At 46.2% G+C, this 17,004-nt stretch overlaps 1 protein-coding gene across 7 annotated transcripts in view; it reads right to left on the bottom strand.

Moving 5' to 3' along the window:
• DOCK3 (dedicator of cytokinesis 3) overlaps window positions 1-17,004 on the bottom strand; it is a 694,815-nt gene that overhangs the window by 476,494 nt on the left and 201,317 nt on the right. For all 7 annotated transcript variants that reach the window (XM_054034104.1, XM_054034108.1, XM_054034105.1 and 4 more), the window contains exon 5: window positions 2,477-2,573. In XM_054034104.1, coding sequence (XP_053890079.1) covers window positions 2,477-2,573 — 97 coding nt within the window. The remainder of the gene's footprint in view (window positions 1-2,476; window positions 2,574-17,004) is intronic.

The raw sequence follows: 17,004 nt of genomic DNA, 5'->3' as shown, positions 1-17,004 counted from the left end.
TCAACACATTTGAAGGCAAGCAACTTTGACTGAGATAATTTTACATGGATGGAAGGTCACATCTTTATTCCTATTGTCTAACTCACAAATCAGAAGACAGATCCAAATCTTACAATGCATCCTAATTGTTTGAGGACTTCTTAAATTAATATGCACTTGGCCTTTCAAATCAAAATCTGTGTAAAGAACACTAATAAAAATGCTGAGCCTATTCAGAGAGTCTGAGAGATACTACATATTTTGATTTGCATGTCTCTAAGTACCGTGATCACTATTATCAAGAAATAATTTGCTAATAGTTATCACACACAGGTACTTGATACACAACAGTTTTTTCCTCATACTTGGGGTATGTCTGCGGGCTAGCCTGTCTGATGTAGACTGAATCTAGCTAGCACAAGTAAAAACATCAGTGAAGACACCACAGCACATGCTTCAACACAGGTATTAAAAATGCAGCACAGACCCTGACTCATGAGTAGGGCCCTAACAAATTCACGGCCACGAAAAATGCGTCACGGACCATGAAATCTGTTTTTTTGTATGCTTTTACCCTATATTATACAGATTTCACCAGGGAAACCAGCATTTCTCAAATTGGGGGTCCTGACCCAAAAGGTAGTGCCAGGGGGGTCATGGTATTCCATGTTGACTTTTGCCCATCTTCTCTGTGCCTCACAATTTTATTTTTTACTATTGTTTCAACTAATTTGCCTGGTACTGACGTTAGACTTACCGGTCTGTAATTGCCAGGATCACCTCTAGAGCCCTTTTTAAATATTGGCGTTACATTACCTATCTTCCAGTCATTGGGTACAGAAGCTGATTTAAAGGACAGGTTATAAACCTTAGTTAATAGTTCCGCAATTTCACATTTGAGTTCTTTCAGAACTCTTGGGTGAATGCCATCTGGTCCCGGTGACTTGTTAAGGTTAAGTTTATCAATTAATTCCAAAAACTCCTCTAATGACACTTCAGTCTGTGACAATTCCTCAGATTTGTCACCTACAAAGGATGGCTCAGGTTTGGGAATCTCCCTAACATCCTCAGCCATGAAGGCTGAAGCAAAGAATTCATTTAGTTTCTCCGCAATAACTGTATCGTCTTTAAGTATTGCCAAATAAAAGTGAAGGCTCCAGCATGGCATTGGGGAGCACAGGCCACTGATGAGGGAAGTGGAAGTTTGCAGAGCTTCCTGCAGTTGGGGGAAAAATCTAGGGGTGGGTCTGACCTGCCCCGGATGCTATGCAGGGTAAGGGTAAGTCCCATCCTCCCCAGCCCAGCTGGGACTAGCAGCTGAGCCCAACACAGGGTAGGAGCCATCAGCCAGGACTTCCCCACTCCCGTCCCTTGCCCCCCCCCACAGTGATTTGCCTCTCTGCTGGCTGCCCTGTGCACCCGTAACATACTGCTGGCGAGGGTCGCATGACCGCTCCTGTGGCTTCCCTTTGCTTCCCTGTCAGAAAGTCATTTTTCTGTGGGGAATCAAAGAAATCTGCGGGGGATATAAATTCTGTGCATGTGCAGTGATGCAGAATTCCCCCAGGAGTAACATTATGTACTGTAGATGGCACATAGACTACTATTATTCAGGCATAATAGAGAAGCAAAGCCACACCAGCAACACATGGAGAAATTCCTTTTAAGTCAAGGGAAGTTTCATGCATGGCTCACCTGGAATCTCTGGCCCTAATACAGCAGATACAGTAATCATAGATAAACAGACCATAAAAGAAAATGAAAAGAAATGTTCAAATATGCAAGCTGCCTTTCTTGCTTTCTGTTCCCTTTGACCATGGGATCAGACCAGCTATTTCTCAAAATGTTGTGTGGCCAGAAAACTGGAATGAAATGTAGCATCAAATGAAAACAAGAACGTTACCAAGAAAGTTAATTTAAAAAGATCAGCTCAACAAGCCTCTTCTTAATTTATTTAGCACATTTTTATTTCTGATGAGAGACAATGATCTAACTCAGAATTAATTTTGCTAGGGCTCTCTCTGTTTTCGAGCACCAATTAGATAAGTTTTGAAAAAGCTGATGCTATGCTATAGGAAATATTTACATTTATGAACTGTGTTGAATAATCCTTCAGAGTCATTTATGGAAAAGTTCTTAAAGGTAGTCCTTGAAGTTCATGTGTTTGTTATTAAACAGAGCTACTCACACACAGATATCAGAAGAATCCTTAAAATGTTGAATGATTAATTAATAAAAATTACCATCAGTTTTTGGTAATGGAAATTTTAGACATCAGAAGAGTTGAGAGCATCCACAATTTCAGATGTAGTCAATAGCAGCCGCAGATTCTCACTACCTCTAAAAGTCACTCCCAGAATAATTTGCTAATATTATTCCACAGGTTCCCAAGATGCCACACGTACAACAATCATTTTGTAGATGGAGTTAATGGTGTGCAACACAACACTTGTTTCTACATATGGTGGAATAAAAACAGTGTTCTCACTGTACCTACCACATACAGCTGTTTCCACAGGATAGCCCATTCCTGGAGCGTTGCTGTGACTTCAGTCACAACAGAATCTTCAAGTGGAACTACTGTTTCATACTGTCTGTAAAACAGAGAAAAATATTGTTTACAAAGGCTCTCATGAAAAGGTAGAAAACAACAAAAATGACCCGAAATCCATGTGAGCAATATATAGCGAAAAGGACAATTACTACAACATGCTCTCCAAAAACTGACCAATTAGACTGCCTTTCCAGGGGCTCTAAATTGAGCTCTGAAGCCATAGGAATGTTTACACTGTTTTCTTTTTATATCAAATTTAATTTGTGACATAAAGACATTATTATTTATATTACAACCAATTAAAGAAAAATAAGTATTTTGCATTTCTAATTTCTGTAGATTTAGTCTATTAAATGTTAAACATTTCTAAGAAATTTTAAACACAATATTTTAGCAATAGCCCTCTGCTATGCTGAACACCATTATATATCATCTTCAGGAAGCAGCTCAACTGTCACTCCATTATCTCCCACAGGAACCTGCAAGGACAGGGAGTATTTCCTAATTATATGAGAGCACTATTTAATCATCACTCTAGTAAAGTTCAATATTAGAGTCTTCCTGATTATGGTGCGCTAATATCCCTTATGCCCCATCCTATGTCCATCCCAAAGCCAAAGTAACCAGGTTGTGCCTGGGGAGTTCCACAGGATTGAGGTTTCTCCTCAAGACTATGCTGATCCTCTCCCCTATATTCAGCACTCTGGCCAACAAATCCATTACCCTATGGATCCATTAGCTCTGTACCTTCCTCAGCCCGGAGAGCCTTTAATGCGGTGGGTTACAAAGTTTCTGTGTGGGTTTCCTGTCTACCAACTAAGCAGAAATATCACACTAGTTCCACTGTGTTCAGGGTCTTCCACACCCATAGAGCGAAAAGCAGGATTCCTTCGCATCCTCTGAACACACGGTACGGTAATAATATAATGTGATATAGTATAATAATCTGCTTTTTATATTATCGGAGCCATCAGTTCCTTTACTTAGCCTTTTAAGTGGAACAAATACAAATGCTAGGTATTGTACAACAACTGGCAAAAACTATAAAAGTAAAGTGTATCTCAAGCTTCTACTACTCCAGCAATTAAAAAACAAAAACAAAAATCTGTGACAGGCATCAGTGTTTCTGAAATATCAAGTGCTAGATTGTGGAATTTATTCACAGATCTGAGTAGAGGAGTGATGTAGGAGCTACACTGACTCTAAAGAAGCTCCAGGAGAAACTGCTTCAGGAGGCACAATCCCAGCACTTCAAAGAACACTAGAGGTATGCAACCACTGCCCTTCCTCTTGGATGGTACAGTTTTCTCACCGCTCTCTGCACCTAGCCAGCTCTGCGAGCTGTGACAAAGTTCCTCCTCTATCTTGGTGGGTCCTGCGCTTATTGGCAGCTTTCTTGCCTCAGAGATTCACCATGTGGGTTGGGGAACAGCCCAGAGACCTTCCCCTCTGGAAGAACCCACAGTCCAGGTCAATTGGGAGGTTTGGGGGGAACCCAGGCCCACCCTCTACTCCAGGGTCCAGCCCAGGGCCCTGTGGACTGCAGCTGTCTATAGTGCCTCCTGTAACAGCTGCATGACAGCTACAACTCCCTGGGCTACTTCCCCATGGCCTCCTCCAAACACCAACCTTATTATCACCACAAGACCTTCCTCCTGGTGTCTGATAACACTTATGCTCCTCAGTCCTCCAGCAGCACACCCTCTCACTGTCAGATCCTTGCGCCTCTTGCTCCCAGCTCCTCACACTCACACCACAAACTGAAGTGAGCTCCTTTTAAAACCCAGGTGCCCTGATTCGCCTGCCTTAATTGATTCTAGCAGCTTCTTCTTAATTGGCTCCAGGTGTCCTAATTAGCCTGCCTGCCTTAACTGGTTCTAGCAGGTTCCTGATTACTCTAGTGCAGCCCCTGCTATGGTCACTCAGGGAACAGAAAACTACTCATCCAGTGACCAGAATATTTGCCCTCTACCAGACTCCTGTACCCCACTGGTCTGGGTCTGTCACATATCCCTCCCCCCTGCTCAACGTCAAGGGGTTGGGCAGCTTGGGATGCCAGACAGAGCACACGTGACAAGCCATCGGCGTTGCCATGACGGCTCCCTGCTCTGTGTTGCACACGGAACTGGAAAGGTTGGAGGGATAAGAACCATCTGGTCACCCTTGTGTTCTTCTCCTTGTTCCGCTGAATCCATTGAAGAGGGGCATGGTCAGTCACGAGGACAAATCTGCGCCCGAGCAGGTAGTAGTGCAATGTTTCCATGGCCCATTTTACAGCGAGGCATTCTCTCTCCACCACTGCATATTTTTGTTCCCTTGGAAGGAGTTTCCGACTGAGGTATAGAATTGGATGTTCCTCCTCCCCGACCATCTGTGATAAAACGGCCCCCAACCCTACATCCAATGCATCCGTCTGCAAGATAAACTCCTTGGTGAAATCAGGGGCTATCAGTACGGGGTTACTGCAGAGGGCAGTCCGTAGGTCTGTGAATGCTTCCTCTGCTGCGTCAGACCATCTCACCAGATCAGGTCCACGGGCTTTCACTAGGTCTGTCAGGGGGCTTCCCCTTGTGGCAAAGTGGGGGATAAATCATCGGTAATACGCCACCACACCTAGGAACGCCCAGACTTGTTTCTTGCGACTTGGTTTGGGCCAATTTTGGATGGCCTCTAACTTGTTCACTTGGGGTTTTACCAAACCTTTTCCCACAACGTAGCCAAGATATTTGGCCTCTGTAAACCCTACCGCGCATTTGGCAGGGTTTGCTGTAAGGCCAGCTCACCTGAAGGTATCGAGGACTGCCTCCACCTTCTCCAGGTGGGTTTCCCAGTCTGGGGTATGAATGACCACATCGTCCAAGTAGGCAGCAGCATAACTGTTATGCGGGCGTAATAGCTTGTCCATGAGGCGCTGGAAGGTAGCTGGGGCCCCATATAGTCCAAAAGGGAGGACAGTATATTGAAAAAAGAACAGGAGTACTTGTGGCACCTTAGAGACTAACAAATTTATTAAAGCATAAGCTTTCGTGGACTACAGCCCACTTCTTCGGATGCATATAGAGTGGAATAAATATTGAGGAGATATATATACACACACATACAGAGAGCGTAAACAGGTGGGAGTTGTCTTACCAACTCTGAGAGGCCAATTAAGTAAGAGAAAAAAAATTTTTGAAGTGATAATCAAGCTAGCCCAGTACAGACAGTTTGATAAGAAGTGTGAGAATACTTACAAGGGGAGATAGATTCAATGTTTGTAATGGCTCAGCCACTCCCAGTCCTTATTCAATCCTGAGTTGATTGTGTCTAGTTTGCATATCAATTCCAGCTCAGCAATCTCTCGTTGGAGTCTGTTTTTGAAGTTTTTCTGTTGTAAGATAGCCACCCGCAGGTCTGACATTGAATGACCAGACAGGTTAAAGTGTTCTCCCACTGGTTTTTGAGTATTATGATTCCTGATGTCAGATTTGTGTCCATTAATTCTTTTGCGTAGAGACTGTCCGGTTTGGCCAATGTACATGGCAGAGGGGCATTGCTGGCACATGATGGCATATATCACATTGGTAGATGTGCAGGTGAACTAAATTTGTTAGTCTCTAAGGTGCCACAAGTACTCCTGTTCTTTTTGCGGATACAGACTAACACGGCTGCTACTCTGAAACTTGTTAGTATATTGAAAAAGACCCTCTGGTGTAGAGAACACAGTCTTTTCCTTTGTGTCTTCTGCAAGGGGAATCTGCCAGTCCCCATTTGTCAAGTCTAGGGTAGTCAAGTACCGGGCATTACCCAGACAGTCCACTAGCTCATCTATGCGAGGTATGGGGTACGCGTCAAATTGGGATACTTCGTTTAGTCGCCGGAAGTCGTTGCAAAATCTTGTGGTGCCATCAGGTTTGGGCATCAGCACAATTGGGCTGGACCACTGATTGTGGGATTCTTTGATGATCCCCAACTCCTGCATTTTTTTTACTTCTGCTTTTATTTCCTCCCTTTTTGTTGCTGGCACCCGATAGGGCCTCATTGTTACTCTGGCCCCAGGGTTCGTGACGATGTGGTGATATGTCTCGGTTGTTCGACCCGGTTTTGTCGAGAACACATCTTGGTTCCGGAAGATCATCTCAGACACCTCATTCTTCTGGTCTGGTGTTAAATCGGGAGACACTCTCACCTGTTTGGAAGGCTTGTTTTCCTGGGTTAGGTCTTTTTGGACCGTTGTGCATGCCAGGGTTTCAGAAGGTTAACGTGATAAATCTGTTCTTGTTTTCTGCGTCCTGGCTGCCGCACCTTGTAGGTTACTTCCCCCATGGGTTCAACCACCTCATAGGGCCCCTGCCATTGGGCCAGAAGCTTGCTTTCTGCCATGGGTACCAACACCATAACCCGATCCCCTGGTTGGAACTGTCGCACTTTTGCCTGGCGATTGTAATGGGTTCGCTGGGCCTCCTGTGCCTTCTCCAAATGTTCCCGTACAATAGGGGTAACCCGGGCTATCCGGTCTCGCATCTGCATTATATGCTCTATTATATTTCTCCCCTCATTGGGTTCCTCTTCACAGATCTCTTTGGCGATATCTAGCATGCCATGGGGGTGACGCCCGTATAATAACTCGAAGGGGGAAAACCCAGTTGAGGCCTGAGGTACTTCCTGGATAGCGAACATAAGGTAGGGTAGTAGGGTGTCCCAATCCTTCCCGTCCCGACTTACCACCTTCCTTATCATAGCCTTGAGGGTTTGGTTAAACCTTTCTACCAACCCATCAGTCTGTGTATGGTAGACCGAAGTTCTCCGGGTATGTATATGGAGCAGCGTACAGAGGTCCTTCATTAGCTTTGACATAAATGGCGTTCCTTGGTCGGTTAATATCTCCTTCGGTAGCCCCATTCAGGCAAAGATCCCCACCAGCTCTTTGGCTATAGGTTTAGAGGCCGTGTTCCGCAGGGGGACGGCTTCTGGGTAGCGAGTAGCATAGTCCAAAACAACAAGTATATATTGGTGGCCCCGAGCCGTCTTTTCCAGGGGTCCCACTAGGTCCATGGCTATTCGCTCGAAGGGGACCTCTATGATGGGAAGGGGTACTAAAGGTGCCCTCAAGTGGGGACGGGGACTGTGCAGCTGACACTCCGGGCAGGAGGCACAGTAGCTCCGCACTTCTTCATGTACTCCGGGCCAGAAGAACCGTTGTAGGACTCGTGCCAGGGTCTTCTCTACCCCCAAATGCCCCCCCAAAAGAGGACTATGAGCCAGACTTAATACAGCGTTCTGGTGTTTTTGAGGTACTAGGATCTGCTGTACCTTCTGCCCCTGTACTGGTGCAACCCGGTATAAGAAGTAGGGTCCTGGTCCCTGGGTTTTCCCTTCCATGGGGACTCCATCTATTTCAGTCACTTCCTTCCTAATGTTGTCATACCTTGGGTCTTCTGCCTGGTCCCGTCCAAAATTTCCTCTCCCGGGGCTAATCTGCCCAAGATCTAGGGGCCCAGTCTCTGTTGCCTCTACTGGTTCAGAAGCATTAGGGTGGGGGTCAGACTCAGGTGCTTCTCCCTCCTGCGTGGCCTCCTTTTCCGCTGCGTGGGTCCACCTACCTACAAAAGTGACCCTCTGGCTTTGGGTCAGTATTCGGGTTCCCAAGGCCTTAGCTGCCCTTCTTTCCCTTTTTGTCTTTCTACCCTGTCTGGGAGTGGAGAACAAATCTGGGGATATTTCAGAGAAGGTTGGGGGTTGACAGCCTGCTGTGGATGCCTCACCAATTTTAGGGTCCCCATCTTTCTCCAATCCCCCTACTGGGAGTAAGTTTCCAAACCGTGGGAAGTCCCTCCCTATGAGCACCGGGTATGGGAGTTTAGGGACTACACCTGCTGCTACCTCAGTAGTGTTCCCTTGGATCTCGATTTTTACTGGGATGGTGGGGTAGTAACTAACTGTCCCATGGACACATGTTATCCCCGTACATTTAGCCTGCAGCAGCTGACTACGCTTCATGGGCTTCCCTGAGATAAGCGTGATAGAACTCCCCCAATCAACCAGTGCCGTGGTCCCTACCCCATTTAGTTTCACTGGTCTGGTATACATATGTGGGGTTAGTGAGACCCCCCACAAGGTGGATTAGGGAACATGGATCTGCCCAGTTCCCCAGGTTACACTGTATAGGCTCCTCAGCACTGGGACACTGTGCAGTTACGTGTCCCCACTCCCCGCAGGCATAACATCTGTATGGAGCCCTAGGTGTTCCCCGGTCTCTTGGTTTGGGCAGTCTAACATCACGATCCTCTTCTCTCTCAGTGCTCCGACTCTTTGTGGCCTCTGATGGGCCTTCAGCCTCTCTCTTTTTCCACCTGGGCCCTCCTGGTTGCCTAGTCACCCGAACTTTAGGGCTTGTTGCTGCTAGTTTTACCCGGGGTGCCTCTTCCTTAACTGGTCGGGTCAGCTCCCTCGCTGTCCTTCGCCTCTCTACCAGGGCGACAACCTCGTCATAGGTAGAGGGTTCGTTCTGGCTTACCCAAGCAGGAAGGTCTGGTGGTAGTCCCCTCATGTATCGGTCGATGACCAGAACCGCTAGTATCTCTTCCGGACTCCAGGACTCTGTTTGCAACCACTTTCGTGTGAGATGGATGAGGTCATACAATTGGGACCGCAGGGTTTTGTCTTCCTGGTACCTCCAACCGTGATACTGCTGGGTCTGCACTGCTGTTGTTACCCCAGATCTGGCCAGGATCTCTGCTTTCAGCTGGGGGTAGTCTGCCGCAGCCTCTTCAGGCAGATCATGGTAGGCCTTCTGGGCCTCCCCACACAGGAATGGGGCAAGGATGCCAGACCACTGATCTCGAGGCCAGGCCTCCCGTAGGGCTGTCCTCTCAAAGGCCAGAAGGTATGCGGTGGTTGGTGCACACAGCAATCAACAAATGTCAGCAAAGACTGATAAAATTGTTAATGCCAGATGAAGGTGTGAGATGACCAGGTAATCTCCTCACAAATTTCTGAGGCAGATGCTTATGCCCTACGAGCCAAGAAGTTGTCACACCTCTTATTTGATGGCATTTAACAATTTTGGATGTGGCCATTTGGCCTAGTCATTATAGTGGAGTGGCAGCTTTCCTACAGATAAAGTGGAGAGTGGCTTACTGTTTAAAAGATGACTATATTAAGTACTCTAAAATCTACATGCTGGTTCGGTTTGTCTTGCAGTTTGCCGTAAATCATAGGGGTGCAAGGAGCACAGGGTTAGTGGTACAATTATGAGGTCATTTGAGAGAGGGGGTTTCGAGATACAGCTCCACCCAAAAAATGTGTTTATAAAACATGGTTCTTATAACTTTCTTTATACACACCTGGAGCTAAAACTATGGCTCTGTTCCCCCCAAATTGGTATCATCCCTTTGAATTTATTTTAGCTATTGATCAGCAACCATTGCCCCCTTTGAGGAAGTAATAGTGAAAAGATACTGAGGACAGAATTTGTTACTCCAACATGGAGTAAACAGACTAACTAAGAGAGCGAAATGTACACGATGACATACTATGGCCACTGAAACTGAGCTGTAATGAAGTACTATACGTTTGAGCTCTACCCTTGGCAGCTTTCATGGAATGTGCTCAAAAATCAACATGCACACCTGATTTTTAGATTTTATTTATTTTATTTATTTATTTTTACTTTAGAAGTATTGTCAAGGAAAATAGCTGTGATTAAAAACAGGGGAGATGAAAGACTAGTAAACAAGGTAATGCAGTCATGACTCATGTTTAAGGCTAAGATTTTGTCACGGATATTTTTAGTAAAAGTCATGGACAGGTCATGGTCAATAATGAAAAATTCATGGAAGCCTGTGACCTGTCTCTAACTTTTACTAAAAATATCCATGACAAAATGAGGCCCCATTGGCAGCTGTGGGCAGGCTGGGAGCTCCAGGGTCCCCTCCACTGGCAGCTCCAAGCTGTAGGCATCCCCCACCTGCCTCCTGGGGTCCCCTCTGTCACCCGCGGCGGCGGGGGTATCCCACAGCTCCCTGCCTTCGCAGGCAGCACAGAACCCTGCAGCTCCCAGCCAGCGCTGGCTGAAGTCATGGTGGTCTTTGGAAGTCACAAAATCCATGACTTCCGTGACCTCCACAACTAAATTGCAGCCTTATTCCTGTTCAACCATCTCCTATGTGAGGTCAAAGCAAAGAAGTCACTGGGTCAACTCGTCAAGGGGTTAAATGATACATAGCCCTTCTAACATGAACTGCTCATAACATTTTCAGATTCTCATAACTTTTTGGTGCAGAGTTGGAAAAAGAGGGAGAATTTCAGGGTGCACAACACTGTAAATCCATACCTCCTTGTAGTGGGGCAGCTGCCACAGAACAGGGATTAAAAGCAGCCCTGGAGACAGCTGTGGCTGGGATAAGCAGTGAGAGCAGCTGAGGGAGTAGCTGATTACGGGTGTGGTCAGCTCAATCAGGGCCCAGCTGGCCCTGATAAGAGGGCTGGGAGCCAGGAGCTGAAGGAGTCTCACTCCAGCCCTGGAGTGGGAAGGGCTAGCTGCCTGGGAGCAAGGTACCTGAAGCAGAGCAGTGCTGGGGAAAAGGGCAAGGGGAGCTCCAGCCTGGTAAACCCCCAGGCTGCAGGCTTTGTTGAAGGCCTACAAAGGTACTAGGGCTACAAAGGTGTAGCCTGGGGTTAGGCAGAGGCAGCTGGTCCGACCCCCTTGCCAATGGTGAGTGGCCATTAGAGACTGCAGTTTGCCCCAGTGAGAGGGGGCTAGGTGATGACTGGCAGTAGCCACTGAGGCAAGGTGGGTATAGTGGGTTGGGCGTTCCCCTGGGAGGGGAGACCCAGAGTGAGGGGGTAGTGCTGGGACAGAACCCCAAGGTAAAGGGGCACCAGGGTCCAAGAGGGACACGGGGTCTGAGGCAGGCGAGCCACCGTCCCACAGAGGGCACTCTGGAGCTGGAGTTGAGCTAATTCCCAAGATGACCAGCAGGAGGCGCCGTGCTGGTGAGTCTTCGACTTTGCTACACTCCTCCATTTCTGTCCTCCTCTTCAAAGCTTGCCCTCACTGACGCCATTTCATACCTTGCACCATTCATGCATCTTCTGCCTATCTCCTGTGAACAGCCGAGTGCTGAAAAGGGTCATGGAATTCACCGTGAGGAAAAGACCACATAGTTATCATGACCGCCTCCCCCTGAATCACTGGCACCTCATAGGAACTCTCCCCATTTTCCTCCTGCTGTGGTGTAGCCTGAAAGAAACTGCCAGTTCTGCAGGGGGAGATGAAGCACAGTGGCATTTTACTTGGCTTTGCCCGCACAGGAGACTCCATATGGAGAAGACAAAGGAGCAAAATCTCTGTATCTGAGAACTCATGTACAAGGGACCCACAATTGGGGACTAAAGAGTAGACTTTCATCCAGCACAGTGCTTGTAGCTTCCAGCTGGCTTGTCTTTTACCAGTAGAGGATCCAAAATGGCATCTCAGCATGATACACTAGCTGTTTCTTTGGTCTGAGTCAAGGAATGATGGGGGCACCTAGAAGGGGAGGAGCTGGGAACAAAAATTCCTGTATCCTAATTGGACACCATGTGTCTGATGGACCAAGTACACAAACACCCATCTATCTGTACCAATGGTGATCATGACAAGGTAAATAATAATGTGCACAACTCTGCACTGGCTTTTGTATGAACTCCTTGAAAACGTTTCCTAAAGATTTTTTTTGGAAAATGGTTTGCAAGCTTCTTTCATTGCTGACAAGAAAGAACATTCTGCTAGATTAACTCTAACCTTCAAGTATGTGGTTGAATTTAAAGAGAGTGCATAACAGGATTACAGTTAAACCATTTAAGCATCATGGCTCAGATTCCTATAAGCTTGCATTCTTGTCTACACTTTCAATGAAATGTCATGTTGTGTCTGTCTAAATTTTAAATTGGTCAAATGTTCTGCTGTACAATTTAATAAAGGTCTTTACTGGTCTACTTTATTACATCATGAACTTCTTTTTTTTTAACCTGTAAATTGCATTTCTTCAATGGACAAGGTCAGACTCTAAATAGATAGGTTTTCATCTACGTCACACTTGAACAAACATGAGTGACTAATGTTTAAATTCCAATGCAGGTTGTCTTGAGGCTCCCTTTAGCTTCCCCAGCCTTGAATGCCAGAATGTTTCTAATGAAATACACTTACAAGTTGGGCATTGAAAGAAACTAAGCTAAAATAAAACTGGGTACAAAAAGAAATAGTTCTCACTAAACATTAGTTTAAAGGGAATTTTTATCCAGAAACTGTGAATTATGATATACTGTCTCTGTCTTTAGATATTGTCAGGATTCCCTCCAAGAATCTACTTTCTACTTAGTTTACAGATGTTTACCAGAAACAGGGCACTAATAATAAGTGATAATTATGGGTACTGGATCAGTTAGTGTGCATATTTGTTACACGTTTGTTTTAAAAATCCATGTTACATTAAATATTATACAAAAACCCTAGAGATATTAAACTGGATGCCTTTTACAGTTTTAAAACTAAATTATTAATTTGCAAATAAGCATTAAAGCAGTAACAACTAAGGATTATAAGAGACTTGCAGCCTCCCTGAGGGGGAGAAAAAAACACAGATAGGAATTCAATGTACTATATATATTATATTCCATCCTAAAAGTACATTAAAAGAACATTAAGATAGCAATATCAAGCCTTCAAAAGTTAGAAAATGCCACTATTAAGGCTACCCATACAATCTTAATTCTGTCCCATTGTAACTATGTATTACAATACAATCTTTAATTACACACTCACGTAGGACCCCTGCCTTCTTCAGTGAATGGGTACTGTGATAGACCCAGGCCAGTTGGGTACAACAAAGTAGTCGAAGGCAGATATACTGGCCACTGGATTAACAGTTTTCTGTTCCCTGACCGACCAGAGCAGGGGCTGCTGTAGATTAATGAGAACACCTGACTCCAATTAACCTGCAAAGAGTCAGGTGAGTCCATTAAGGTAATGTGAACACCTGACTCTAATTAAGGCCCCTTTGATACTATAAAAGGGCTCACTCCAGTCAGGCTGGGGAGAGCCAGGTAGCCAGAGGAGAGGAAGTGCGACTGAAGAGGTGGTTAATGAAGATACCCTCAAACCATCGGTAAGGGAGCCTGTAGCGGGGCGGCCTGGCTCCCAGGCGCCCCTGGAGGGGACGAGCCAGAACAGCCGCCAGAGTGGGCGGAGCCACCGCGGCCTGTCCCCGCCCCCCGGAAGTCAAGGGGCGGGACAGGAAGTAGAAAGGCCAGGCCACAGCGCTCAGTAGCTGGCCGGCAGCGGGAGAGGACAGACGCTGGTGCCCGAGCTCCCGCGGACCTGAGCCTGCCGAGAGCCCGGTATCCTGAGGAGGACTGGCCGAGCCTGCCGAGAGCCCGGTATCCTGAGGAGCGGGCTGAGCTTCCCCCCGCCGAGGGCCCAGAGGGAGCGACAGACCTACCTGCTGCTCGGGGCCCGGAGGAGCCCACGATCTGCGACCCAGCAGACGGAACTCAAGAGGAACAGGTACCCATGGAGGAGGAGATGGGAAGTGGCCCGGGGATAGCAGACCCCGAACCCAAGTCAGTGTGTTGTGGTCAGGATCCCCACTGACTGCGCGGCAGACGGACTGCTGCGGATAGGGCCCCGGGCTGGAACACAGTGGAGTGGGTGGGCCTGTGTTCCCCCCTGCCACCCCGCGCCGGGTGGCAGTCTCTCCTCCTCCTTGTCCAAGGGGCCTGGGCCTCTGACAGACTATTGGTTTGCTGCCCCGCCCTGACCCAGGGCCGGAGCTGTTAATTGTGTGCTCAGCCCCTGCATAAGGGCCTGAGCTCTGAACTGCCAATTGTGTGCTCAGCCCCTGCATAAGGGCCTGAGCTCTGAACTGCCAATTGTGTGCTCAGCCCCTGCATAAGGGCCTGAGCTCTGAACTGCCAATTGTGTGCTCAGCCCCTGCATAAGGGCCTGAGCTCTGAACTGTTAATTGTGAGCTCAACCCCTGCCCAAAGGTCTGGGCCCTGACTGCTATTAGTTTTGTAGCGGGGCGGCCTGGCTCCCAGGCGCCCCTGGAGGGGACGAGCCCCACCCCAGAACTACTACAGAGCCCTAAGGTAAGGGAGAAGCAGGAGAGCTGTGGGGAAGTCGCCCAGGGAAATGTAGCAACTCTGGCAGTGAAAGGTTGGCTGCCAACAGCTGCTACCATTAGGTCCCTGGGCTGGAACCCGGAGTAGAGGGCGGGCCCGGGTTCCCCCCAACCTGCCACTACAGAAACACCTCCTGGGAAGGAAGACCGGCCCCTGTCAGGACAGGAGGCTAAACAGTTCTGAAATAAGCCCTAGAGACAACAGGGACTGTGGGAGTTCTCTCGCCAACCTTCTTGCTGGCTTATGATGAAAAGAGCTCAGTAGACTGTAACCCTGGACCTAGAGAGAGAAGGGCTACGTGGAGGGTCGCAGTGAGCCACTGAGGCTAGCATAAACCGGCTAGAAGTGCAGGACCCATGTGGACAAGGTTGGAACTCTGCCACAGTACTTATTCAACACTTTTTAGTCTCCATATTCAATGTATGGTCCCAGGCCTTATTCAACAGATACTATCCAAATCCTGCACCAAACACAAAATTATTAATTTACGAATGGGCATTTCTGTAGTATTCTCATCACAGTAACTGAGTGCTTCTCAAATATTAATGAATTTGTCTTTGCAACACCTCTGTGAGATTAGATAGTATAATCATCTACATTTTACAGATGAGAAACTGAGGCACAAGATGATTAAGGCTAGAACTGTCAAAACTGTCCAGTAATATTGGGCATCCAACTACAGTCAACTAAGGCCTGATTTTTCAAAAGCACTTAGCACTTTAGAGCACTTTATATGTTCAAAGAACAACTCCAATCAACTTCAGTTGCAATTGTGAGTGCTCAACAATTGTGTAAATCTGGCCCCAGATGTCTCTGACACAAAGGCCCACTGGTGGTTTACTACTCTGTGTTAGCAACTCTTGTCAGACCTGACATACTCACTACATCTAACACACTGTTGTCATGATAGATACCCAAAACATGGTATGCAATATCTCACTGGAAAACTACTAACTCACTGATCATTAATATTATTGCATGGTGTATGTATGAGGCATGTGCAAAGTTATAAATATGTACTAGAATTCTGTTATTAAAATGTGTTTGTCAAACAATGCATAATCCCGATCTGTTTTAGACAAAAGAATGTGTATATGCTTGTCTGACCAGCTTTGTCTCTTCCTGATGACCATGCAAATACATTTACATATAAGCTAACAAGGAGGGGGAAGATAGTGTGTCATCTATACCGCACTAGGAGAGACCAACTTAATCTGAGAATACATTTCAAAGGTTTACTGGTCTATAAAGACAGGGAGTCTAAACTTCAAATGATAAGCAATTAAATATACTAATTTTATACAAAATAAAAGTGCATCAATTAAGGTCTTTTAAGAAAGCCTGTGACGCAATGGTGATTCATATCATGGTGAAATGTACACATTAACACTATATGAGGAGTTATGGATACTCACTGATATTATGCTTCAAAGTCTGTGACCAAACACAAGGGAAAAACTTGTTTTCTCCTCCACAGGAGGGATCTGTCTCCAATGTAAATTAAACATTATGGAATCAAAACAATGGAAGCCCTTTTTACATAGGAATCCGCAGAGAAATGGAAAGTCAACAGGAAGGGAAGAACAGCAGGAAGCCTTCCTTTCTTTTGTAACCGTGTCAAAGAACTTTGGGAGACATCAGCAGAAACAGAAAGCCATTTTAGTATGCATTACTGGGCAGATACAAGAAGCCAGAACTCTTGTACATCTAAGAAAAGTGAATCCTTCAACTAACGAGATTGAAGTCTCTGGGAACTGAATTTAGATGAGAAATCTGTTTAGGCAAAGACTAACTTGCTGAAATTAAGTTTCAGTCTTAAAAGCGTATTTTTACTTTTTGTTTGTAGCCCTTTATTCCTTATATTTGGTATCGCTTAATTCTAGATCTTTTTGCTAAATAAACTTTTACTATAAACCAATTCAGTGCACCAGTTCAGCGAACAGGCTGCAGTATATTATGTCTTATAAAAAGCACCAAACTTAATAACTATTATGAATGTTTCAGGAGAGGGCTGGACACTGCAGGGAGATATCTCTGGGGAACCCAGGTGTTTGGGTTCACTGTTTGTTACCTGCAAGGCAAGCTTTGAACTGGCAGAATCCTGAAGGATAAGGCCCCATTGTCATGGAGGGACATGGTGAGAAAGGAACCCACCACCCACCTTAACCCTAAGTAAACTAGACTTAAGATAACCAAAAGTAAAAATGAAATAACTATTTACAATTATTTAAAGATAAATGTCAAGTGAAAGAAGAGAATACAGACACAGGAGTATTTCATCCCAGACCATGAGCTGTAGAAAAGGAACTGAAGAGGTAGTTGGTCCA

The sequence above is a fragment of the Malaclemys terrapin genome, chromosome 7 (assembly GCF_027887155.1).
Source record: "Malaclemys terrapin pileata isolate rMalTer1 chromosome 7, rMalTer1.hap1, whole genome shotgun sequence".
Taxonomy (NCBI): Eukaryota; Metazoa; Chordata; order Testudines; family Emydidae; genus Malaclemys; species Malaclemys terrapin.
The sequence above is the reverse complement of the archived record's forward strand: the minus strand, read 5'-3'. Positions and strand labels throughout refer to the sequence as shown.